The 25,388-nt window shown below is 37.4% G+C and overlaps 1 protein-coding gene across 1 annotated transcript; it reads right to left on the bottom strand.

Moving 5' to 3' along the window:
- Positions 1–523: 523 nt before the first annotated feature.
- BMPR1A (bone morphogenetic protein receptor type 1A) lies at positions 524–23,392 on the bottom strand. Its single transcript, XM_010174364.1, has 11 exons — positions 23,326–23,392; positions 11,308–11,470; positions 9,299–9,401; positions 7,688–7,787; positions 6,493–6,592; positions 5,453–5,597; positions 4,532–4,724; positions 3,842–4,139; positions 2,871–3,046; positions 1,988–2,118; positions 524–922 (listed from the first exon to the last, which is right to left on the bottom strand). Exons 1-11 carry the CDS (start codon positions 23,390–23,392, stop codon positions 797–799), a joined length of 1,602 nt encoding a protein of 533 aa, XP_010172666.1. The 3' UTR covers positions 524–796.
- Between the last annotated feature and the right edge of the window lie 1,996 nt (positions 23,393–25,388).

Raw genomic sequence — 25,388 nt, 5'->3', positions numbered from 1 at the left:
GAGATGACCAAGGTAGTCTATACCTTTAAGATATTGTTCAAAACTCTTTACAGACTTAAGTAGGTATTCCCTAATTTATTAATGGTTCACATTTTTGCAGTTCTCCCTGTGACCAAAACAAGAATAGAAATAAAAGTAAAACTGAGATGTTGGAAAGTAACTTAATGACAAGGAATCAATTCTTGTCAAATCTCCAATTGTGGAGCCACAAAATGCATGGAACCCTGACCATAAAACTTTGTTCATTCAAATGGTTTCTTATCTATTCCAAATGACAGCAAAATAATCCTGGCACACACATAAAGGCATAAGGAACTGTTAAACTGAGTAGTATCACAAACTGATTCATAACCTACAGGCGGTTTCACGAAAGCTTTGTATGGATTGACTAGGTTTTATCAGGTAGAAGGCAAAAAAAAAAAAAGCTTATATTCTCCATCTCTGTTGAATCCATATAGCTTGTTAGGCTTTCACAGAAAGCACTGTAATCTAAACATTCAATTCAGTACCCAGAGTTGTACTGGAGACTCACTAAATATGACTGAAGTCTCAATGCAGCTCAAACAAAAACAAAACGTGTATTTTATCAAGGCTGTCCATATACGTAGCATGTAGTGTATAGAGGTTCTCAGTATCACAGTCTATAAGTACTGAAAGATTTGATTAGCAGCCTGTAGAAGTGTGCTGAGAAAATAAACTGAATCTCAGTTATTTCCTCTTTCCACATAGGTCTCACCCATGTTTGAGTGAAAAGATCTAGGAGTCCAGCTTTGCTCTCCAATGTCAAATTACTATGTCAAATCTTTACATCCTGTGATTCCACCATCTTGGCAAGCGTCTTCTTGATTCTCAAGGCAGTGAGCCTTGAAGCAGGATTATGAGCCCAGCATTCAGACATTAATTTCAATATTGCTCTTAAACACTGTAAAATAAAAAAAAAAAAACAAAGGAACAGTTTTGTAACGGGTGACAGACCTGAGGTGTACAATTTTGGTTTGCTGTCAATCCCAAATTATAGAGCTATTAAGTCCAAATGTGAAACTTCTACATTTTCTACAAAACTGCTGATAAAGAACTATTCTAAACAGATCAACTAATTAAAAAAACCAATCAAACAAAAAAAACCAAACCCCAAATCACCACATCCCAGTCCTTCTTTTTTCTCCCCTTCACTGCCTAGTATTACAGTAGCTGTAACTAACTGAAGTGTTTCCTTAGTTTCAGAAAGATGGACTACTAGAACTTATCATTATAAAGCAAGAACAGCAGTACAAAAATGGTAGCAATAAGCAGAAAAAATTCCACATATGTAGCAGGAAACTTTAGAGAACCTTTTCACTGAAAATTAAGATGCAACAAAAGTTCTTTCAGCAGTCTAATAATAATATGGAAAAAAACCTGGGAATTCCTAAAAGAAATAAAGGATTTGGGTAAGAAAGGACATGGCATGTCTAGTTTGCTGTATGAAATAGTTATGTCTTATGTACTGTTCTCAAGTTGTTGCCCTTAAATTCAGTATTTTAGTTACATCATGGCTTGCCCTGGAACCTACCAGAAAAAAGGAAAAGAGGAAATGTACAAACACAAAGAAATCGCTTAATATTCCATTAAATACCTTATGCCACAACCCATTATGCTGTACACATTAAGAATAATAAAACCAATTAAAAACTCGTTTAAGTTTTAGCTTCAATCAAAACTCTGAAAAATATTCCACTATCTAAAAAGAGGATCTCAGAGTAGTATTCATATACTTGGATGCTGCCTAAGGGTATCTTCCCCTCTAATCACTGAAAAGTTACATAAAACAAATGGTATTTTGAGTTGACTTCAAACATATCTTTCTCCTATTGTTGCTGTGAGGTTTTCAAAATACCAATATAGTGAATATAGTCCCTTTTTAAATGATGTTTTAATATTTATTAAATTGAAACACCTTTCATATTAATGAGAAAACTGAACTATTTTTTCCTTTCAACATACTCACTTCATCACTATTCCATCTATTTGATACTACTGGGCGTAGGCGTTTGACACAAACCACTTCTCTCATGTCCTCGTAAGATGGATCACTTGGCACCATGTCATAGTATGGCAACTGATACTCTTCAACAATACCTGGAGATAATTGTGAAAGACCAAGAACCATTAAAAAAAATGAAACAAATCTATATATTTACTCTCAGATTTCCTTAGCCACGGGCAAAAATTAGCTCAATTTTGTACCAAGGGAAGCCCACCACACTGTTAGGCTGTGATAAAAATCCAAAAAATTCACTATAACAGTCAGATATTTACTAGAAAAGCTCCAATATTATGAATATTAAGTTTAATAACTACAATAATTCCTTGCACTCTCTTTGATACCCATTGTGGAATTTGACATCTTCTAATCCACTCTGTGTTACAAAGAAACAGGGAGAAAGTGTACATGGAAGAAGAGAATACAAATAAAGACCTATAAGGTCACAAAAGAAGAGTGAAAGATAAGGAAGGATGAGTCACAAAAACATGTGTAAGGAGAAAACTGAATGACACCAAGAATGCAAGAAAGTGTAATCACTGAATAATATATTATCAATTACATTTTAAAAGTTTTATTAACAGCACAGGGGTGCAACCCACTATTTCTCCCAGACCAGGCACTCTACTTTTTGAGCAAAGAAAAAAAGCCTGGGACGCTTAATTGTAACATTAAAAGAGGTTTAATTTAGTGATTTTCAAGCTCTACTCTGGACAGACTGTTACTACTGCTTTTAAAGAACACAAGCCTGTTGATATAGCAGGCTCGTTATATTATTTTCTGGACAAGTACTGTTAAAGTGAGACAAGGGCCTGGTAGATTTTATACAGAATATTTAAAAGTTTACCTCCTGTGATGCAGCGCCGAGCCATTTCCCAAATGATCAGCCCAAAACTGTAGATGTCAGCCATGATGTACGGTTGGAAATGGTTTTTATTCAAGCTTTCATCTAGGACCTCTGGAGCCATGTAACGCTTTGTTCCCACTCTAGTATTCAACGGAACATCAACTTCATTTGTGTCACTATATGAAAATATTAGGAAGTTAGTGAATTGTGGACTATTACAAGACATGGTAGGAAATCCTGTATGATAAAATCCTTTGCACTACACTGCAAAGCTCCCGTTTACAAATTAAATTATTTCTTTTATTTCCCTCTCAATTCTACATTTACAATATACTGTACCTCCCTGAAAAAGATTATCTGGAAAAATGATAGTCAGTATGGACAGTTTACTGCTTCTTTTGCAAAACATTGAAAACACATATGAAAAAACAGAATTAAAAACCACTGTAAAGATGAGAATATTTGGTAACAACTCAGAAAATTAGTTTCAAAGGCTTATGATTTCTTTCAGGCTCTATTGAAGCAAAAACCAATTCTCTGGCTCCATTGAACTTTAAAAAAAAAGAAAAACTATTCAATAATACTATTATAGTATTACTTTTTCAATTAAGTTTCAACTCCCTTTACACTGTTCAAATTTTCTATGAGATAATTTATAATGAAACTGTATGATAGCAATTACTATGAAAGGTCAGTTTTGAATAATGAATGAATTTGCCTCCTCTGCCTGTCCTCTACAAAATTGCTCTTATTTTCCACAAGAAGAGTCTTTTCATAGTTTTCTTCACAACCTATTTTCATCTTGATGCTTACTAGCATTCAATGGAAGAGCAACATTTTACTCTCAAAACTGAATAAAACTGAAAGCATGCAACCAAATGACTCCCATCTTCCTTTTAAATTTGACATCTGGTACATTAAAAAAAAAAATATATAGAAGTTTTCCCATTACAGAGGATTTGTTCACTTACCTGTTAAACTTGACTGCAAGACCCAAGTCAGCAATGCAGCAGGTTCCATTTTTCTTTATCAAGATGTTTTTACTCTTCAGGTCCCTGTGTGCAATAGCAGGCTTGCCTTGTGTCCCATAGATTTCTGTGTGAAGATGGCACAGACCACAGGCAGCAGAATACGCCAGTTTGAGGAGAGCCCTGTTGTCTAGCGTAGTGCATTTCAGAAAATCATACAATGATCCATTTTCATGATAATCTGTAATCAAGTAAAGCTGTGTCCAGGAGCCAGTGCCTTTAATATCTGCAGCTATGAAACCTATGAAATATTTAAACAAAGTTACAATTTATTTGCCCTTTTTTTTTTTTTTAATGCAACAGATTTAGTAAGGATTCCTAAAGCTTTATTGTCTTGGGCTGTATCAAAAGGTATCTGGTTCCCCTTATGAAATCTAATAATGTAAAAGCTCAGATTTCAACTATACATTTCTAGTTACCATTCCAGTCCTCCAGCAAAGCGACTGCAGATACGTTTTCAACCAAGAGCAGCAAGATTCTACCCTTTTAATAACATTTTAGTAGCATATATTAAGGGATACCCATCTGGCAGTTTCATAGAAGTCACCATATACCCCTCAAGCCACCCACTAAGAACTCCTCCTCCTTCAATCTCACACAAGCCCTCCACTAGCCAAGGTACTGCTTCCTCACCAAGGATGTTTTCATGACGCATTAAAACAGTTTGGTAAATCTCTGTTTCTCGGAACCAACTGGCTTCTTCTGTGGTGAAAAACACTTTCACTGCGACTTTTTCACCTCTCCATTTGCCCATCCACACTTCACCATATCGTCCTTTTCCAACCTGCCTCACCATCTGAATCTGTTTGGCAATAGTGCGCTGAACCTAGGGAAGAAAAAAAAAATTAAAAATAAGTGAAAGGTGAAGGAGGGAAACCAGCAATTAACCAGAAGTATCTGGACAAGCTACTTCTCAAACTTGGATTGCTTTGAATTTTGATCCCATTGTAAAAAATTTTTCTGTATTATTTTCCACTATTCCCATTTCAAACTCATTATTGCTGCCTCCAAGGAAGAACTGCATAGCAAACCCAAAAAGATCAAATCAGCTCAACTTCTTATTTAACTCAGATGCATTCTCTTGCATTCTATTTGTTTCTACTTTATAAACACAATCATCTGTCTCACTGGCTAATTTTTACGCAAGCGTTACATACAATGGTAAATCAAGAATTATGAGCTATCAGCCACTAAAAAGCTAATTTATTTTATCAGACAGTGGACATTAAGAAAGAAAGTATCTTTGAGTTTGCTCAGTTTGATACCTGTATTATTCATTCATTGCACTGTTATCTTAATGTCTGTAGGCTCTCATTTTTCTTTAAATTTTGCTGATGCCAACAAATTTCTCAACATATAATTTTGCACTTCATTTTAGTTAATTATGTGAAGATGGGCTTTCATTACATGTTTAGTTTGCACTGTGTCTTTCACAGTAACTGCACATAAAATAATTAACATACTGTATGGATAAACTGCTTCTTTCTAGGCAGTAGGTACTTTGTATTTGATGGAGAGAAGTTCACAGAAGAAAAATCTCAGTTTATGATTTACCAACAGCGGTAGTCCTGAGCCACTCCCAGAACTCTGTGACTGGTCAATAAGGTCTTTTAATGACTCCCCAGCTGGAATAAATGCTTCATCTTGTTCCAAGTCACGATTATAACAGTGCCTCTTTGCCATTGATTTACAGTAATGCCTGCAAATATAACAGAAGAAGTTAAATGTGTAGTAAATTGAGTTAGGAAAACGGCTATTTAAATGTACAAGTTTTCTTAAGAGGAAAAAAAATTATCAGATTTTATTCTACCTTTTTTTTTTTTTTTTCAGAAATGTAACTTACATGTTTTTTTATTATTAAGAAGTTGTTGTGATTCATGTAGAGGCATGTCAGTTTATTATGAGTCAGGGGGAAAATAATTATTTTTAATACTCTGCTCACAGACAGCGTTACTAGCCTAACACTGCTGGCTTTGGTTTAAACTAACAGACTGAACCTTGAACCGTGGCAGATGAGGCTGACACATGCACATTTCTGCTGAAACTGCTAGAATAATGATCACCTCCAGCACAGGGCTGGAGCTGACAGAAGCAGGCATAGTCTTTTAAATTGCACCTGCATGAATTGCCATAGCTTAGCTGGTCAATTATTTAATTTTGAAACACAGCAGAAAAAGGAAAAGTTGTAAAACATATCCTTGACACTTTAGGTTTGCAAAAATACTTTACAAAGGTAAAGCTCAGAAGCAGACAGAATTTAACTATCAAAAGTAACTGAAGATCTAAGATCACAAAAAGCATTAAGATATTCCTGTTTACTGGATACTATAGCATCAAATTTATAGCATATGTAGCTTACAAAACTGTAAACATTTCATAGCCAGAGGAAAGGATCAAATTCACTTAAATTCTGTGCTGTGACATTTAATTTCACCTAGAAATGCAAACTACTATCCACAGAAATATGAAATAAATTACAACTGTTTCACTTCCAATCTATTTCTGTCTACTAACTGAGTACATTTACAAAATAACTGTTCTGTTTACACTAATTTGGGAAATGAAAAACATTGCAAATAAAGAGCTTTCCTTACTTGTAACAAAAGCAGCTAAATAAGATGATCATGACAATTATGCAGACTGCCATAGAAATCAACACTGCCATCCAACGAATGCTGCCATCAAAAAGTCCATCTATTAAAAAAAAAAAAAAAAGTATCCAAAGTCTATTAATTAAACATCTATTGCAAATAGTTTATTTAGGTATGATATTTTCATTCAGGAGGTTTTGTCTTAACATCAGGAAATACTTCTTTACTGTGAGGGTGATCGAGCACTGGCACAGGTAGCCCAAGGAGATTGTGGAGTACCCCTCCTTGGAGATACTAAAAAGTTGTCTGAACATGGTCCTGTGTAACTGGCTCTAGGTGGTCCTGCTTGAGCAGGGGGGTTGGACCAGATGATCTCGAGAGGTCTTGTCCAACCCTTAATCAGTCTGTGATTCTGTGACAGTGTGTGGAGTCACTTGCAAAATGTTAGAAAGGAGCAAGACAGCTGATGCATGTATCAGTTCATATGAAATGAAGCAAAATTTATAGTGTTTTAGTATCAAAGTAAGTATTTACACCAGAAAAGCAGAGATAATTTCATTTGGATGACAACAGAAAAAGGATTTAATTTGAGATTTTGAGTTGTTGGTTTTGGTTGACTCTCGTTTGTTCTTAGAAACAGAAATTAAGGATTTACAGCAGTATGATTCTGAGAAGGTATTAAGCAACAGTTAAACCAGTATGACTTCTCTAGCAATGAGTAAGTGCATGAAAATAGCTTGTATTTTCACTGGGAACAACAGAAAGAAGAGAATGAATTTACAGTAGGTAACAGTAAACAATGTCAGAATACTTTTTAAAAGATGCATTCACAATGTCAAAAAGCACAGCAGAGATTGAAAAAAACATTTTAAAACGAAAAAAGATAACAGGCTGTGGAAACAGAATAATAACAGATCAAAAGACCACATGCAGATTAAGATATGAGCAAACTGAGGAAAAGAATAAAAATACCACAAGTGACTGAGGGAGGAAAAGATTAATTTGGAAGTGGAAGAAAAGGAAAAATAGAAATAGAGTATGAAGTGTAGTACAGAGCTCATAGCAAAATTACTTAGGAAGAAACAGAGCTGTGCAATACTGTAATTACATTTTCTCCTTATTTTTACCTGTTGATCAGAAAGAAAAGAATCTATATAGCATTTATTAGTAGCAGTATGACCATCTAAGAGTTGTTTACCTGTACTATCAAGTGGTGGCAAGGTTGGTTGTAAATCCTGATTGCAGAAATCAGTCCGACAGCACTCAATTGTTCGACGTAATTGTGCTTTAGGTGAGTCCTGTTGAAAGAAAATGGAATAAACGTTCAGATTTTGAAGTGATAAGCTGGGACAGGGACAGGTGATGCTACTGATACAACACAGCACAGACAAAAGTTTAAGCTATTTTATTAGGGAAAAAAAACCCCAGACAAACAGTTCAGCCTCATCATTTAATGTACGAGACAACTTCACAGTGGCAGAGAAGCATCATCTAATCTCTTTGGGTATATCTGCTCTATGTTCACATTTTTTTATTTTTCATGGAACTTTTTAACTTTGTGCATAGAAATGGATAGTTCCTACTTGGTATTTCATATATTGCAAAATTTTTAACTTTGGTCAAAAGCAGTTAATCATATGTTAAATAAGTACTGTTCCCAAGATAAAAACCCCAGTCCCTTTAGAAGTAGTTTTTCTCTTGCACTCATCATATCAGTACTATTTGCTTCACAAACATCTTCAGAACACTATATAAAAGTTGGAGGGGCATGAAAATTAATCTGAAGGTAAGACACTAATATAAATACAAGAACAATTTCAGGAAGTCATCATGACACCTCAGGTCTGATTTGCAGTAGCCCTAAACATTCACAGCTGCAGCTGAAGTCAAGAGTGCTTCCAAAAAGCAGTGCTACTGACAGCTACATTACATAGAAACTCAAGTCCTAGAGATTTAAAATTGAGTAACCAAAACAGTGATAGCATTTTGGAGGAAGGGGGGAAAAAAAAGTTACCCAGCTGGTCGTTACCTCTGGAAGCTTTGTTTAATGTAAGCAAAGTGACAAAAGAAAAAGCAAAATCCAGTCTTCCAAGACAATGTTAATTAGTGCAGCTAGTGCTATATCCCTGCCATCTAAGCAAATCCTTGCTATATTAACTGTGTTTTCAGTTCCAACTTTTGTAACAGATCAAAGAAGTTCTGAAGGCAGCAGTCTGCCTAATTATACAAAATCAAAAGTTATATTCATGCAGTTAATGATATATAACTCTTCTAGAAAGGGAAAAAAAAAGTTATAGGTCTGACAGGAAAACATACACATTTGATAAACTGTGTGTACATGTCCATGCAACTTTAAGGGACTCTTGTGCAATCTGTGAAGAAAACTCCTTATGATTACGGTCTTCTGTCAAATGAACTGAAGAAAACAAGACATGCCAAATTAAAACAACCAAGAAATTCTGCATTAAAACATAAACTACTCAGATCAATTAAGCTGACTATAAAGTTGTCTCTTCAACTGAGGAAACAGCTGACAGAAGTAAAAGGTTGATGCCCTCTGTTCACTTTGTCAGTGGCTTACAGATACTTGCAGAGAAATCCACTCTATTCCCATCTGTGCTAAAACACCATTAAGTGTCCTTTCTGTCACTACTCACCCAGGACTATTCAGTTCCATTCTCCTCAGTGGTAAATGGCAACACGCAAATTATATGATTGCATTTGGAAACTGCAGCAATTTAAACTGCTTATGCTGTCTCCCTACATAATCTCCATGGAGATCTTAAATATTAATATCTCAGTTTTTTACCTTGCACTGGAAGTCTGAACCTTCATACTTCATGCAGCCAGAAGCAAGAGTGGGTTCTCCGTGTTCATCTTCCTCAATGATAGCAAAGCAATGCCCATTAGTTCTGGAATAAACATATCAATTGTGCTTTATTAACATGTTTGTTGTTTAATATGCAGCATTAGCTGACCATGAACCCATTAAGAATATTAGAATGACAATATCTAGAAAAATTCTTCTTTAACACAGTGGTTACCATATAGTTGGAGAACAAAAGACCCCTCCAAAGTTTTCAAATAGAACACTGCAGAAATGTTTTCTCCTGAATATTTTGTCTTCTGCTTCCTCACCCCTCTTCCAAGATTGCTCATATCCAGCCACAGTTGGATGCAGATGCTCAGAAATAAATGAACAGGTGGAAGAGCAGAGATCTGACTAAAAAGGCTTACTGACTACAATTCTATAGGTTAAAACAAAAATAAAATTCACTTGTATCTGTTCTTGAAACTGCAATGATAAACACTTGAAGAGAAGTCCCAGTATGTGAAAGGCAGCTATTTCAAAGTCAAAAGCTCAATTACACTTTTCCCACATAAGCTCTCTCAAATATTCAACCTTAAGGTCAAAAGAAACAAACCAACACCCAAATCCACTTTCTGAAGTTGACAGTAACAAACAGATTACATCCTTTAAAAAAAAAAGGAACTTCAGTTCCCCATTTTCCCTTTATACAAATGATATCATTTCTATTTCTAACAACAACGTCAACAATATTTGTAAGGAATCCCAAACCCATTCACAATGGTAGGTCTGTGCTTTCAATACCTGTAAAACTAAGATTTTATTAAGTAAATAAAAATTCATTAATTCCCTCAACACAGGCACCAATGAAAACAAATCCAGAAATATTTTTGTTTGACAAAAAAATTTATTTAAATGAATGTAAAGAAATGTAGATTTAGGAAGCATAATGCCATTAAATACCCTGCACATGAACACTGCATAAGTGGTATTAACTCTCTAACAGCTTTTTTATCAGAACAATGATCTATATGGCTATCAGTTCAGAGGCAAAAAATTAGTAGGGCCTATACTGATTGCATACAGTAGAGGGCGGTAAAAAGCAAAAAATAAATCCCATAGGCTTGAAAGACAAAATACTGGACTGTAACCAAACATTTTCTAGGTGCAAAACTATGTTTGTAAAATACTACCCGTGTTTACATTTAAAAAGATAGTGGAGTTTATTCCACCTTCTTGGGCTCCACAAAAACTGCTTTATCTGCCAAGTGACAGCTTTAGAGCAGCTTAATACTATGTGTTAAAGTCGACTCAAATTACAGGAGCACGTAATATGTTTTCTATTTATCTTTATATTAATTCTTAAGGAAGAAAACAGAAAGGCTTTAAACGTGGAACTGCAAATGAAGAGAAAAAAGGAAAAACAAGGACATTTCATGACATGAAAAACATCTTAAGCAAGCACATAATCAGTGCCATCAGTCTATTATGCCTATCAAAGTTAAAACTACCCTCCTGTCCCTCTACGTTCAAAGGCTTTTCTCTTCTCCCCCTGCCTTTCCCTCATATTCTACAACTAATGAACCTGTAACAAGAAGAATTCTCAGTAAATGGCTATGTTGCTAACATTACCTTTTGAGTACCAGGTGAAAAAACACTCGACTAAGCAAGCAGGTGCTCATATCAGAAGCTTTAGATTTGGGTCATTTAATACTCACCCAGTTATAAAATGCTACAGAGGTTACTTAAAACCTCAGTCCTTCAAAGCGGTTCCTGGAGGCAAACTGTCTGTTTGCAAATGGTTCTAAGGCATGGTGAAAACAGTATTGTTTACATATAGATGATCACATGTTTTAGTGCTCCACTCTCCACAAACCAGTAAGTTTCTAATCAATTACAGTCAGATCACCTGACAGAACCTCAGTCAGCACTCTAGAGATAGTTTGCTCTGTGAGGAGCACAAACGAGCCTCTTCAAAGAGCCTCTTCTATCCTGTACACAATACTTACATGCATGTGTTATTAATAGCATCATCTGGACAATGTCCTGAGCAGTAGCACTTAAGAAAAGGTAAAGTGTCCTCTGGAGCAAGTGTTACTCCATTTGCTTGTTTCTTTTGGTCAGAATTTGTCTTCATTCCTGTGCCATGAAGCATGTTGTGTAGATTTTGACCTGGACATTTAAAAAAAGAAAAAAAAAGAAAATTTGCATCTCTGATAACTATTCAAGAGCTTTACAGGCAAAACAAGACAATAGAATAATTGTATTAACAAATAATTGAATTATACAAGACATAAGAACCTCCTCTCCCAAGATTATGGCAGAAGTTTGACTTAATTTTATTGTAGAAATACCTAGCTTAATTACTTTGTATCTTAACAACAAATCTTCCGGCCATAAGCTATACAAACAGAAAGAGAGTATTCTCCCTTTTTGACGTAGGGCAGAAAAGTAGTTAAGTAACTGGTAAGAATTTCCTGAAGAAAGCTCTCTCATTCGTGTGTTTAGAAAACAAAAATGCTGACCCTTTGATAACCCCAACAGTATAATTTTATGTGTGACTGAACGTACTTAATATGCAATTTTCTAATTTTCTGAAGTAATTTTTTATGGATTCACAGTCTCATAGAAGAGCAGTAACAACTCAAAAATAGCTTGGGTTTTTTGATCTCTGTATGCATTAGTGCCTCAAAACAGAGCTAAAGTAAATCTTGTTTGCAAATTAAATTTCAGTAAATGACATGAACATCCACACAAATAAGCTTTCAGAGGATAAAAATAGGGCTAAATTACTTTCCAAGTAGCGCTCAATTTCTCAACAGTAGGAGTTGAGCATCATTTGTTATAGTTCATATTATTAAAGTGCTTTTGTGAATGTAGGTATGCAGAAGAAAAATTCCATCTGTTTTCTTCTTAGCAAAGAACATCAGAAAAAAACCCCCAAACAACCAACTAGGAACACTATCTGTCTCATCTGGAATATGCTTTGTGACCACTATATGAGATGAGAACATCTTCATCCATCTCTTCCAGCTTTATCATGCATAATTTTGTCAAAAGAAAATCTGTTACGTGTCCATCACCTAACAGTATTACTGGCTCTAAGTCCTCAAGCAGTGAACCAAATAAAGCTAGAAGAGTTGTGAACAGACTATCATCTACACTGACAGAATTTACAGAAAGCCTCTGTGGGAGGCTCAGTGTGCAAGATAACAGCCCATTAAGACTGACAGAAGTTTTTCAGTTATAATTAAAAAGCACCATTTACTTAAAAACTCAAATCACTTAACTATATTTTATTTGAAATGTAGTTTTCAATCAGTACTTTAGCAACACCTGAGTTAAATATTCCCAGTCTGTACAGACTATTAACAAGAAATAAGGTCCAGTGCTAGAATAACAGAGTTTACCTGTGCAATAGGTATTTCCGATTTAGCCAAAAGCAATCTTGCACGTATGAAATAGCAGCAGCTTCTCAATCTGTCCTCTCACCTTTTCTACAGATTTCTTCCCAGCATAAACTGGGAAGTTTTAATACTGTGCTACAGATGTTACACAACATTCTGTATTCAATTTAAGAGATCCTTACCTGCTCAGAGAACAGGTAATTCTACTTAATACTTAAAGGAAAAGTCACTGCATATGTACAAATATTGTCTTTCCTTCTAATTTCATTGAACTACTAAGGTATCTTTCCTAATTAATGTTATAAAACCTCCTTTATCTTCAGGGATATTCCACATGTTAGAAGTCTGAATACTTTATCATCCATGTCGCACAGTCACACATCCATCTTCCTACTCTTAAGTCCTGAATGCAGCATTTTTTTCAATTCATTAGAAGATAAATCAAGGAACCCTTAAAACATAGCTTCTCCTAGCTTAGAAGAGAAAGAACAAAAATTTTATGCAGGTCTAGGATCTTTTAAAGAGTATTATTCTTTGTTAACTAACACTGAAGCATGAATACAGGTCTACCAACCTTTCATACTAAAACTGAGATGAAATACATTTTTCCTCTTAATTTATTATGATGGATTGGATAACAAGATTTACGAAGAACATCAAAAAATCCAAACTGGATAACTGTATTTTCAAAGAATCAGCATCTGTCTTTTGTACAGTTTATAGAAGCCAAGATTTTTTACATAGATTTATGTAGCAAAAACAGACTACAGTTTCATTATCGTTATAAGGTGAAAGAGAAATAATACTTCTTTTTCCAATACTAGAGTAGCCTCTTTTCATCTTACAGGTAAAATATCTGAATTGCACAAAGAATGGTTAAAAAAACCAAACCAAAACAACAAAAAAAACCCAACCCAAAACCACTTCACTCTTGCATTTTTACTTTCTAAGACTGTAAAGAGAACTCTTATTAAACACAAGTTTAATTGAGTATCCAGGGAAGGAAGAAAAATGAAAATATTGAGATTGATCACTTCAGAAGAAAGTTTTTAATAGCCCTGTCTAGATATTATCCCCAGCTGTATCCTTTACTGTAGTACTACAATTTAACCTCAGCATTCAAGAAAAATTATTGTCTATCTTAAAGATGCTAAGTATGGGGAAGGGAGCTGAATGTGGAAAGTGACTTGGCTTCCATTCACCTGAAATGTTAAGAGGGCAGATCAAGATCCGAATGGCGTAACAGCACATTTCATTGCTGTTTTTCCTGGTCAATAAATACTGGGTAAAGAACAAGAGTGAATGAAGGGTATGACTAAATGTCACCTTGCTTCATTCAGGAACCATCTGACCTTCTTGCACCAGTGCTCTCATTATCCCCCACTCTCAGAGCTCCACCGCCCAAATGTCTGCACTGCTTTATCTTCCTTCTGGGAGCTGGCCTCAGAAAGGGAGGATCACGTTGTTTGAAGGATCTTGTGACACTACACTACTTGATGATGTAATTAATGGCTTCTTTTCCATGACACATGCAGCTGTCAGCTCTGTAGTGCAGCTAAGAAACACACATACACAGACCTTACATAACCTTCAAAGGTGTAAGTGCTATGCATTACTACACACAGCTTCAAAAGAAAAAGTCTGCACTGAAATACAGTACTCGGATTCCAGGCACAGCAAAGCTGCTTTCTCCATTATTTCCTACCCTCTACCCATACGCTGCACGGGGCTGGTGGGGCAAAATACACATTAGCAGCAAATGAACTATCACGCACTGGAGGACTTGTTCAAGATCCTAGACTGGTTTCAGCCTGTTTGTCCAGCCTTGAGAAAGACAGTATCATATTCCTTTAAACATGCAAACTCCTCTATAAAGCATATTTTACCACATTTCAAAAACTTACAACATTCAATGAAATATCATAGTGATGGTGAGCTGGAACATTCTCCTCTTCTCACGTACGCACAGTGTAAGGTAATAAAGAGAAATAAGCTGATGGACTTCAAGTCACCAGCTCATCATTTGCTCTGCTCCATCACAACATTGTCCTATAGGTACTCAATTAATTTTAGATTTCTAGAAGTGTGAACAACTGCTACAGATAAGACAACATTTAAATGGCTTTCTGTTTAAAATTAAACTTTTTTTAATAAAAAAGAACAACGCCTGCTAACACATCCAGCCCCTGATCGAAAACAAAGAACTACTTCTTCCAATCATAGAAAATAAGCAGGACTATAAAATGTATTTTAAAGAAGCACAGTATATTAAAAATCCCACTAGGTTAGACATGTAAGTCTACTTGAAAGCATAGCTTCAAATACTAATATTAATACGGATAATCTTTAAAAGGTCCAGTGCATGACAGCAAAGTATTACTAACGATTAAAAACTGAGCTAACTTGGTTGCAACTCAACGCCAGGATACATATATAATTTCATTAACTCTTCTGATCTAAAAAAAGATTTGTGCAACCCATAAAAAACCAGCTCTATGAAGAAATACAGAAACAGCTGTCAGCAAAAGAAGACAAATACAAAAGCCCGATTATGCCTATAGTTTCTTACTTCACTGTATCCCTTCTACCTCCACAAATAAAGCTGAAATGCCAGAACTAGTAGCCTACAGCATTCAAGGTGTTCAATAGCTTTCTGAATTCATAATATAATGTTCCACATAAAGCCATTTTTATTCCACAATCCATTATCCCCCAAAGGGATTTATCCTGGCAGAACTACAGTACTCTCAGCATTTCTTTGCAGCAATTCTGATCCAACTTTGTAAAACCTGACAAATTCAGTACTTGAATAAAAAGAATCTTTGCCAGAAGACCACCTTCACCTGCCTTCCTGCTGGTGCTGAAGCTGGGGCTAGTGAACAGTGGAGCTAGCTGACACTCAGGGCTTACCCACACTGGGCTCTTCTTGTAGAAGAGATGAAAGTTGTATCAAAGCTCTTTATGTTAGAGACAACTTCCTTATGAAAAAGGCATGTCTTGAAATTCTTATTAGGTAGTCTGAAATTACTTGTTCTTGCTTTAAGGTGCAGATCACAGAATCACAGAATGGTTGAGGTTGGAAGGGACCTCTGAAGGTCATCCAGTCCAACCACCCTTCTCAAGTAGGGACTCCTTGAGCACATGAACCAGGATTTTGTCCAGACGGTTTTTTAATATCTCCAGGGAGGGAGATTCCACAACCTCTCTGGGCAACCTGTTCCAGTGCTCAGTCACCCTCACAGTAAAGTTCTTCCTTACGGTCAGGTGGAACTTCCTATGCTTCAGTTTATGCCCGTTGCCTCTCGTCCTATTGTGGGGTGTCAATGAGAAAAGTCTGGCCCCATTCTCTGGACACTCTCCCTTTATATATTTATAAACATTAATCAGATCCCCTCTGAGTCGTCTCTTCTCCAGGCTGAACAAGCCCAGCTCCCTCAGCCCCTCCTCATACAAAAGATGCTCCAGTCCTTTAATCATCTTAGTTGCCCTTCACTGGACATGCTCCGGGAGTTCCATGTCCTTCCTGTGCTGGGGAGCCTGGAACTGGACACAATACTCCAGATGGGGCCCCACCAGGGCTGAGTAGTGGGGGAGGTCAGCCCCCAACCTGTACTGGTGCCTGAGGTTATTCCTTCCCATATGCAGGATCCTGCACTTTCCCTTGTTGAACCTCATGAGGTTCCTCTCTACCCATCTCTCCAGCCTGTTGAGGTCCCTCAGAATGGCAGCACGGCCATCTGGTGTATCTGACACTCCTCCCAGTTCAGTATCATCAGCAAATTTGCTGAGGAGGCACTCTGTTCCTTCATCTAAGTCACTGATGAATAGGTTGAACAACACTGGACCCAGTATTGACCACTGGGGGACACCCCTAGAGACAGGCCTCCACCTTGATTCCACATCACCAATGACAACCCTCTGAGCTCTGCCATTCAGCCAGGTCTCAGTCCACCTCACCGTCCAATCATTAAGTTCACACTTCCTGAGTTTTCCAATGAGGATGTCATGAGAGACAGTATCAAAAGCCTTGCTCAAGTCCAAGTATACAACATCCACTGCCCTCCCCTTGTCTATCCAGCCAGTTGGCCTGGCATAGAAGGCAATCAGGTTAGTTAAGCATGATTTCCCTTTAGTGAATCCATGCTGACTACCCCTGATGACCTCCTTGTCTTTCACATGCTTAGAGATGGTCTCCAGGATGAGCTGTTCCATTACTTCCCAGGGACTGAGGTAAGGCTGCTGGCCTGTAATTCCCTGGGTCCTCCTTCTTACCCTTCTTGAAGACAGGGGTGACATTTGCCTTCTTCCAGTCTTCAGAAACCTCTCCTGGCTGCCAAATCAGACACTGAAAAACCATCCCCTCTAACAAGGACATTCCACCTTTCTGCCTATCACATGATTTAACAGGTATTAATATGTGAATTATACCTCAGTACCACTGATGCAGCTTGAGTAAAATACTAGTACTTTTTCTTAAAACACAAAATAATTTTTTAAAATCAGACAAAAAAAATTATGAGCATGAAGAAAATATCTTAAATGTTTCTATAAGCTCTGTGTCTGGGATTTTAACCATAATTTTCCCTATAGTGCTTTTTTATATATCATGCCTGTGATCTCCAAAGACCAGACATGTTAGGGGTAGCTCCATCTAGCAGAACTGGTTCCTAAAAATCACAGTACATTCCCAGACTACTTGTTTAAAATCTCTTCTACCATCCTCCAGTTCTCCCAGAAGCTATACCAGTGCTCCACACAGACAGGCAAGCCACTGCCTCCCTACCTTCCCAACCAGTAATTCCCAGCCTCTGCTCCCAGTTCCCTTCCCAAAAAAGTAACTTCTGAAGACAACTATTCTCTGTTCTTATGTATTCAATGAAAAAGTCAGAGACAAGCTTGTTTAAAATCTCTTCTACCATCCTCCAGTTCTCCCAGAAGCTATACCAGTGCTCCACACAGACAGGCAAGCCACTGCCTCCCTACCTTCCCAACCAGTAATTCCCAGCCTCTGCTCCCAGTTCCCTTCCCAAAAAAGTAACTTCTGAAGACAACTATTCTCTGTTCTTATGTATTCAATGAAAAAGCCAGAGACAAAATTTTACATGTATTTTACCTAAAAAAAAGGTACACTGCATTCTAATTTAAGTTAAATAGACTTTATCATATATCACTGACACAAGTGGGGACCCCAGGGATTGATACGGGGCCCAATGCTGTTTAATGTCTTTGTAAGTGATCTGGATGATGGGTACACTCGATCAGTGTACCCCGATGAAGTTTGCTGATGATACCAAACTGAGTGGGGAAGTAGACACTTTGGAAGGGAGAGCCGTTCTGCAGGAACACCTGGATAGGCTGGAAGAGTGGGCTAACAAGAAGCTTATGAAGTTCAACAAAGACAAGAGTAAGGTCTTGTACCTGGGAAAACATAATCCAGATGGATGATGGGTACACTCGATCAGTGTACCCCGATGAAGTTTGCTGATGATACCAAACTGAGTGGGGAAGTAGACACTTTGGAAGGGAGAGCCGTTCTGCAGGAACACCTGGATAGGCTGGAAGAGTGGGCTAACAAGAAGCTTATGAAGTTCAACAAAGACAAGAGTAAGGTCTTGTACCTGGGAAAACATAATCCAGAAGTACAGCACAGACTTGGATCTACATGGCTGGAGAACAGCTCTGTGGAAAGGGACCTGGGGGTCCTGGTGGACAAGCAGCTCAATATGAGTGAACGGTGTGTTGCTGTGGCAAAGAAAGCCAACAGGATGCTGGGTTGCATCAAAGGCATCACCAGCAGAGCTCAATATGTCATTATCCCACTCTACTCAGCACTTGTCAGGCCACAGCTGGAATACTGTGTTCAGTTTCGGTCCCCACTATACAAAAAAGATGTGGACAGGCTGGAGAGGGTCCAGAGAAGGGCCACAAAGATGAACAAAGGACTGGGAAGCCTGCTGCATGAGGAAAGGCTGAGAGAACTGAGTTTGTTCAGCCTTGAGAAAAGAAGGCTTAGGGGAAATTTCATCACCATGTTCCAGTACTTAAAGGATGGCTACAAAGATGAAGACTCCCTTTTTACAAGGAGTCACATGGAAAAAACGAGGGGTAACGGGTACAAGTTACTCCTGGGGACATTCCGACTGGACACAAGAGGAAAATTTTTCACAACAAGAACAATCAGCCACTGGAATAATCTCCCCACAGTAGTGGTGGGTTCCCCAACATTAGATACTTTTTAAGATTCAGCTGGACAGAGTGCTGGGCCATCTTATCTTGACCGTGCTTTTGCAAAGAAAGTTTGGACCAGATGAGCCTTGAAGTCCCTTCCAACCTGGTATTCTACGATTCTATGACTTTTAAAGAATAAAGATACTTAAAACTGAATTTGAAATTATAATAAAGAAATATATAAGCTTTTAATAATCCATTAGAATAACTTTAATTAGACAAATATTTAACAATGCATGTTTGCTGCTCATGTTTTAAAGAAAAATGCAGCCACTAATTGGGGAAATTGCTAGTTAACAGAACTACACTGTCCTCAAGCAATAGATCAGCTTCTGACAACTCTGTGTGTTCTGCAGATTTCAGAATATTTTCTTTATTTCAGATTAGTTTATGTTTAAATTCAGTAACTTTTTCACCAGAAATTCAGAAAGTGCATAAAATAAAAAAGTAATAACCTTTTCCTCTATAAAATCTTTTAATAAAATTAAGTATGACAGTGAAATCAAATCTCAATAGATTTTTTCAGTTCACTAACGAACAATGCCAAGTTTAATCAGTCCATTTTAATATTTAATATTAACACTAATTATTTTAAAATTTAACTTTTAATAAACCTTTCTTCAAACATACTGAATGCTATTAATTTCTAGTCAAGTAATTTACAAGGATTAAAATACTGCTCTTCTGCAGTGCCTCAGAAGAACACAAAGATGTGAAAAAGCACATATCTAACATTACATCATATAGTAAACCGATAGTAACGGAGTACAAAATTTAGAAGGCCGTGTTTAAGTATACGTTAAGTTCTTTAACTACTTTGTTACATGTATCGATTTGTTATTTTCATCAATGCATTACAAAAACAAAGGAAGAACTCTGCTTGGAAGTAAAACTGGTTCTCTGAACTGAATACCTGCACTAGTGGGAAGACAAAAGCATATTTAACACAGTCCTCAACTGCAACTGAGGCTGATAAACTCTTGCTTCAGATGAGCAAAAGTAAGTGGATGAAGATGCAGAGCAAGTCACATGTCTAACAATATTGCAAAGGCCTTCCACAGTGAGAAAGAAAATACAAAGATGTTTTTCTTGAAAAGGCTGTCAGAAAATCTAGCCATCTTCTACCCAGGCTTATTTTTGATCATTTCTCAACATAAGTGAAAAAGTCCCATGAGCTATAAAGAAGATATCCACTGTGCCTCCTACTCCACTGTATCAACCTGATAAACAGCAGCTGTTCACCAATAGTTCCATAGAATCGCCTCTGTTTGCTGCTGCTGTTGTAATATTTTCACATTAATCATCACATGCAGCCACTTGTTTTTTGAAGTTACCTATTAAGGAATCTGGTGTGTATATATACATGCGCGTACACAGACACACTTGCTCTTATCATTCTCTCGGGTGTTCGTAAGCCCCAAAATTTGTACCCTTTTGAAGGAGCCTCTAAAACAAGTGAGGGAGCAAACCATTAAGCTGGGTGCCAGTCACTGAACGTACACACGCTGGGTGCTTCTCCTTCCTCCACTTTTTCCTCCCCTTTCTGCAAATCACACAAATTCTATTCCATTCCTTATATGTCTTCCTCCACCTCTATTGGTTCCTTTATGATGCATTTTTGTAACATCCTGCATGCATTTTCCTTGTTGAAACTATTCTTTCCACTTTCAATTTCTACTTTTCAGACTTTTCACTTTAAACTTCCTCTTTCCTATAAAAGTTTCAAATACTTAATGACTATCAACTTTACTCTTTCCTCTCCCCCAAGCACAACTCCTCCATGAATCTAAGGACAAGCAGAGAGACTTGATTGTTTTTCTACTCACCACCCCTAGAAACCAAGCATATTTCATATGTTTGAAGACAAGCCCTTAGGCAACTTGCATCAAAGAACCAACAACATTTCAGCAAGCTCAACTTTCCCAAGGCTTTCAGAACTTGCTCAGTATTAAGCTGAAAGCCAGAATTATTCCTAAGATAAAGCAATTTCTTCTTTAGAAGCTGAAAAAAAAATTTACAGGGTCTTTAAACTTAGTTTAGCTATATTGTTTATCAGAAATTTTTTATTGAAGTATTATTAACAAATGTGATCATAGAAGGAGTTTAATTTTATTTTAAGTCACTATAAGACCTGTATATTTGTATTATTATTTCTATTTGTATCTAGACAGAAAAAAAATTGTTCCTTCAGTTGCTATTGCCTTTGAGTAAAATACTGACTATAGACTAATGCAAAGGGGTAACCATGACTTCAGTAAAACGGACCAAAGCATACCACTCCCAGCATCTTCAAGGGAAGACGCTGGTATCTTCTGCAAGAAGCAACAAAATTACTTGAATGCCAGTAGAACAAGCTCCACTGCAAAATGCTATGTCTGAGAGCATTTTAGAGTGGAAGATATCTCTAGAAGTCACCTGGTACCAACACCTGGTCAAAACAGGACCAGCTTCTAAGTTAGACCAGGTTGTTCAGAGTCATTCTGGTAAAGTTCTGACTATCTCTAAGGATGGATATTGCACAACCTTTCCAGGCAACCTGTTCTAATGCTTAATGACATTCACAGTGAACACTTCTTTTCTAGTTTCTCACCAAGATTTCCTTTATTGTGATTTGTGCCCATTACCAATCCAGTCATCTTAGAGCTACCTGTAAATATTTGTAAATTTGTACTATAAACTTCAACTATACCCAAACTATTTCTGTGTAAATAGACTGAGTTATCTCTTGCCAATTAAAAACTGTGTGTCCATCACAGGAAGAGGGACTCCTCTTGAGAATTTCCCTCTCACAACTTAGCTAATGTAACAAAAATGGAAGAATCACGGATTTATGTTCTGTTTGTTGCTTTCAACCTTGAAATCTTGGCTGCAACAGCAAAGCTTCCAACTAAGACCTAAGCTATTCCCAACACCTGAAATACGTGTGTGTACACACACACATACAGAATGAATCAAGCCAAACATCAGCACTTAAAGCACTTACCTAGAAGTCAGGAGACACTATTCTGAGCCCCTGCAGGCTAAAAAGATGAAAGCATTCAAATAACTTGGCAATTATGCAGGAACATTTGTCCAGTTTTGGAAGAAAATTGCTTACAATTCTGTAGGCTGTACTCAATGATACAGAAGCCTTCAGTGTGCTCCTGGACTGAACCCCACAGGAAACTCAAAAGGAAGAATGTCAGTTTTAAGTATCTTTTTAAGTATCTATAACAAAGTGCAATTCTACACAGATCCAGAGAGAAGACTTCTGTTCCACAAAAGCTTACCCGTGAATGAGTGTGTGGGATGCTACTTGAAAGAGCTTAAAGATGAACCTCCTTGCACTGGGGCACTATTCATTTAAGTTGGATCTTAGTGCAGCTGACAGTTCATCCCTGGTCAACTCCAGGTAACTATCTTCAGTGTCATTTATATTTACTGCTTAATAAAGGTTTGGGTTATGTTTAAGGGTACAGTTTTGTGCTCTGCCTAAGTGCTTCCTCCCACCCAGACTAGAAACTGCAGCAGCTCCCAAATACACCTTGGCACTTGGTTACAAGAGGATAAATACCAGCACATGGAAGAACGCAGGATCAACTGGTTTGGAAGGGGCAGACCTATTACATATTTGATGAGAGTCTGCTCTTAAAATCAGTTGTCAAGCTCTGTATCAAGCATAATCCCAACAGGGACAGCTCTGCTTAAATCCTTTAATCTAATATTGCAGGTAAACACCAGAAACAGAACAAAGATTGTCATTTGGGTACTCACCAGGCTTCCTCCTCTCTCAATTTTAATGTGTTAATTGAATTGTTAGTCTTGAAATTAAATAGCTCAAAAATATCTCAAAATAAAATCAAGCACTAAGCAGTAATTGATATAAATATGGAAAGAGAATACAAACCCTTTTATATTCAAGTATTAAAATGGCACTACCAAATTTGTCTTTTCTATTTCCCTTGAAACATATGGAAAGCTCTGTGTACTCAACTCAAACATGTGAGAGGTGCACAGCTGGGAGAACAAGAAATTTTATGCAGACACCAACGACAGATGTACATGCTTGATGGACGTGCAAAGCACTACTGTTCATGTCCCAAACATGAGAAAGCGATACCACTAACAGCTCAGATATCATTCTGTTTTCTGACACTTCTCTGAACTACAAGCAATTACAGATCGGATCCGCCAGGTGCAGTTGCTAATAAGGAGTAAGGAAATAATAATAAAATGGATTTTTCCACAAACTAGTTAGTATCTTTATACTTAAAGCTTCAATTGGTCAGTTTCCCCCCCCTCCCCCGCAAAAAAAACCAACCCCAAAACCAAACCAACCTACCCCAACCACTGGAATGCACTTCTCAGTTACAGATGAAAAATATAAACTTATTAAAACTAGTACATATTTACCTTCAACATGGAGAATGATAAGCAGATAGGCTCCAAGTAATCGCTCATAAACTCTCAATCGAGTCATTGTTCACTTTTAATCCCTGTGCAAGGCAACTGGCCCTTTTGCTTGACAAATGTTAAGCTTAGTCTGTCCGGTGAAGCTTAATACAATATTTGGTGCTTGGCTGCAAAGATGCTTTTGTAATTTTTCCAACTTCGTTTCCTGAAAGATACAGTAAAACAAAGTGTTAAGAAATGCCTTGCATTTCTGAAACATGAAAAAACTTTCAAGATTTTTCCATCCCATTGATCATAAGCATGTGCCTGCAAAAAATAATTAAAAATGCATATGTTTATTAAGATTAAGAACTGAAAGCATTAGCCATATTTACTATCCAACTGAACAGCAAAATTCTTCAGAAATATACATTTTTGGTAACAGCCCACAGGAATGTTTTTACATTCCTATCAAAAATATTAGGTATGTTAACTCACTAGTCACAGCTAGACTCACATACTAGACTCATGTACAGCTATCATAGGCAATATTCAACAGATTAACATGTAAATCTGTTTGAAAACTATTTTCTTTACAGAAATTAAAACGTATACTTATTAATTTTTCTTAAAAATGAAACTTGCTGGTGACTTCCCATAATATTGTGGGGAAAAAAGCAACATCATGTTGAGCCACCAGTTGAAAAATGCTTGCAGAGAAGCTTTATTGCAATAAAACCCCAGCATCTCTGCTAGAAGGAAATTAAATTTGTATTAAAATAGCTAGTTTAGTTACCTCATTTACTACAATGTTACTTTTGTCTTCTAGAATAGTACTAGGTCTTAAAAAAAAAGCAAGCACAATCTCATTTAACATTTGAGTAAAGAAATTAATTTCTCACTTATCAACTATATTCCAGTCCCTCTTCCTGTAGACTACTATGTTATATACTGTTTTCTGGAGAAAGGAAAGTTAGCTCAGTTCACGGCACTAATGAACATTTATTAGTAATCTCTGTTAACTCCAATTCAAAACCCTGATATCCTTCTGAATTCCTAAGTTTTGTGCGGATTAAGCCCTCATGAAAAATTATGCTACTCTGCACACACCATTTTCTCAAAAAAAAAAAACAAACCAAAAATCATTTTACTCATGCAGTGGATGAACACATCGCTAAGACAGCCAAACTGAGTAAGAAGTTACTTTTTCAGACCGCAGTAGTTGTGGTCACGTTCTGCATAATGAACTCTCTACAGCCATTCACAAGGGAAGCGTAATTGGGTCTCAAAGGACTAAAAAGCAGCTCAAACACCTAAATGGTTAATTGCAACAAAAGCAACGTTGCACAAAGCGGAACAGAGCAGTGATTTTGCCTTTCCTAGGCAGCCTCTTGTTTTGGTGGGCTTGACCCCCCTGACCCCTGTCAGCCCGGCGCTGCTCATGAATGCCAAAGCGGGCATTTGCTCAGGGACGGGCTGCAATTACTGTCGGTGGCTGCTTCCACCATCAATAACTCAATCTGTCTGTCGGTGAGACCCCAGAACTTTTCATTTTAATTAGTGCTTCAGAGGCATTTAACATGGAGGCAAATTAGCGGCCCAGCCGGGAGGTGTCCATCACGTCCAATTTCGGTGGCCAGGGCAGGCTGCCCCGACCCCTGGCCTACTTTTCACACGTCTCTGACTTCTCCCGCAAGCAGCGACAAAGCTCCTCCGCGCCAGAGGAGGCCGGGGCGAGCTGGCGCTGCTCCCCAGGCGCCTCAGTGGCCCCAGCGTCTGCCACCACGACTGCCAGGTCATGGCAGGAGGGACTTGGAACCACACGCTTTGCCGACGTACTCAGCACTAGTAGCTTCAAAATAAACTTCCTGGTGAGGGAGAGGTAAAAGCAGGGTGGTAACCAAAACAGTCACTCTCTGTAGTGTTTCCTCATCACAAGAAACAGGATCAATTCTGACAGCTGAGCGGGAACGTCCTTCTACCTATTAAAATATCAGGCCAGTAATACAAGTCTGTAAGTATTGTTGCTTTATTCCGTGTTTCAACTGCAATGAACTTCCATCTTCAATAAAACACGTGGAAGA

Source organism: Antrostomus carolinensis, unplaced genomic scaffold (assembly GCF_000700745.2).
Source record: "Antrostomus carolinensis isolate BGI_N321 unplaced genomic scaffold, ASM70074v2 scaffold9518, whole genome shotgun sequence".
NCBI lineage: Eukaryota > Metazoa > Chordata > Aves > Caprimulgiformes > Caprimulgidae > Antrostomus > Antrostomus carolinensis.
Note: the sequence above shows the minus strand (reverse complement) of the source record. Positions and strands in the feature narration are given on the sequence as shown.

What these genes read in the sequence shown, in the direction of transcription:
- BMPR1A (XM_010174364.1), bottom strand. Translation starts at nt 23,392, where the DNA reads ATGACTCGATTGAGAGTTTATGAGCGATTACTTGGAGCCTATCTGCTT. An exon ending in GCTATTAATAACACATGCAT is followed by an intron (nt 9,402 to 11,307) that starts GTAAGTATTGTG and finishes TGTTTATTCCAG; the next exon opens with AACTAATGGGCATTGCTTTG. An exon ending in TTTAGCTGCTTTTGTTACAA is followed by an intron (nt 5,598 to 6,492) that starts GTAAGGAAAGCT and finishes TTATATTTGCAG; the next exon opens with GCATTACTGTAAATCAATGG.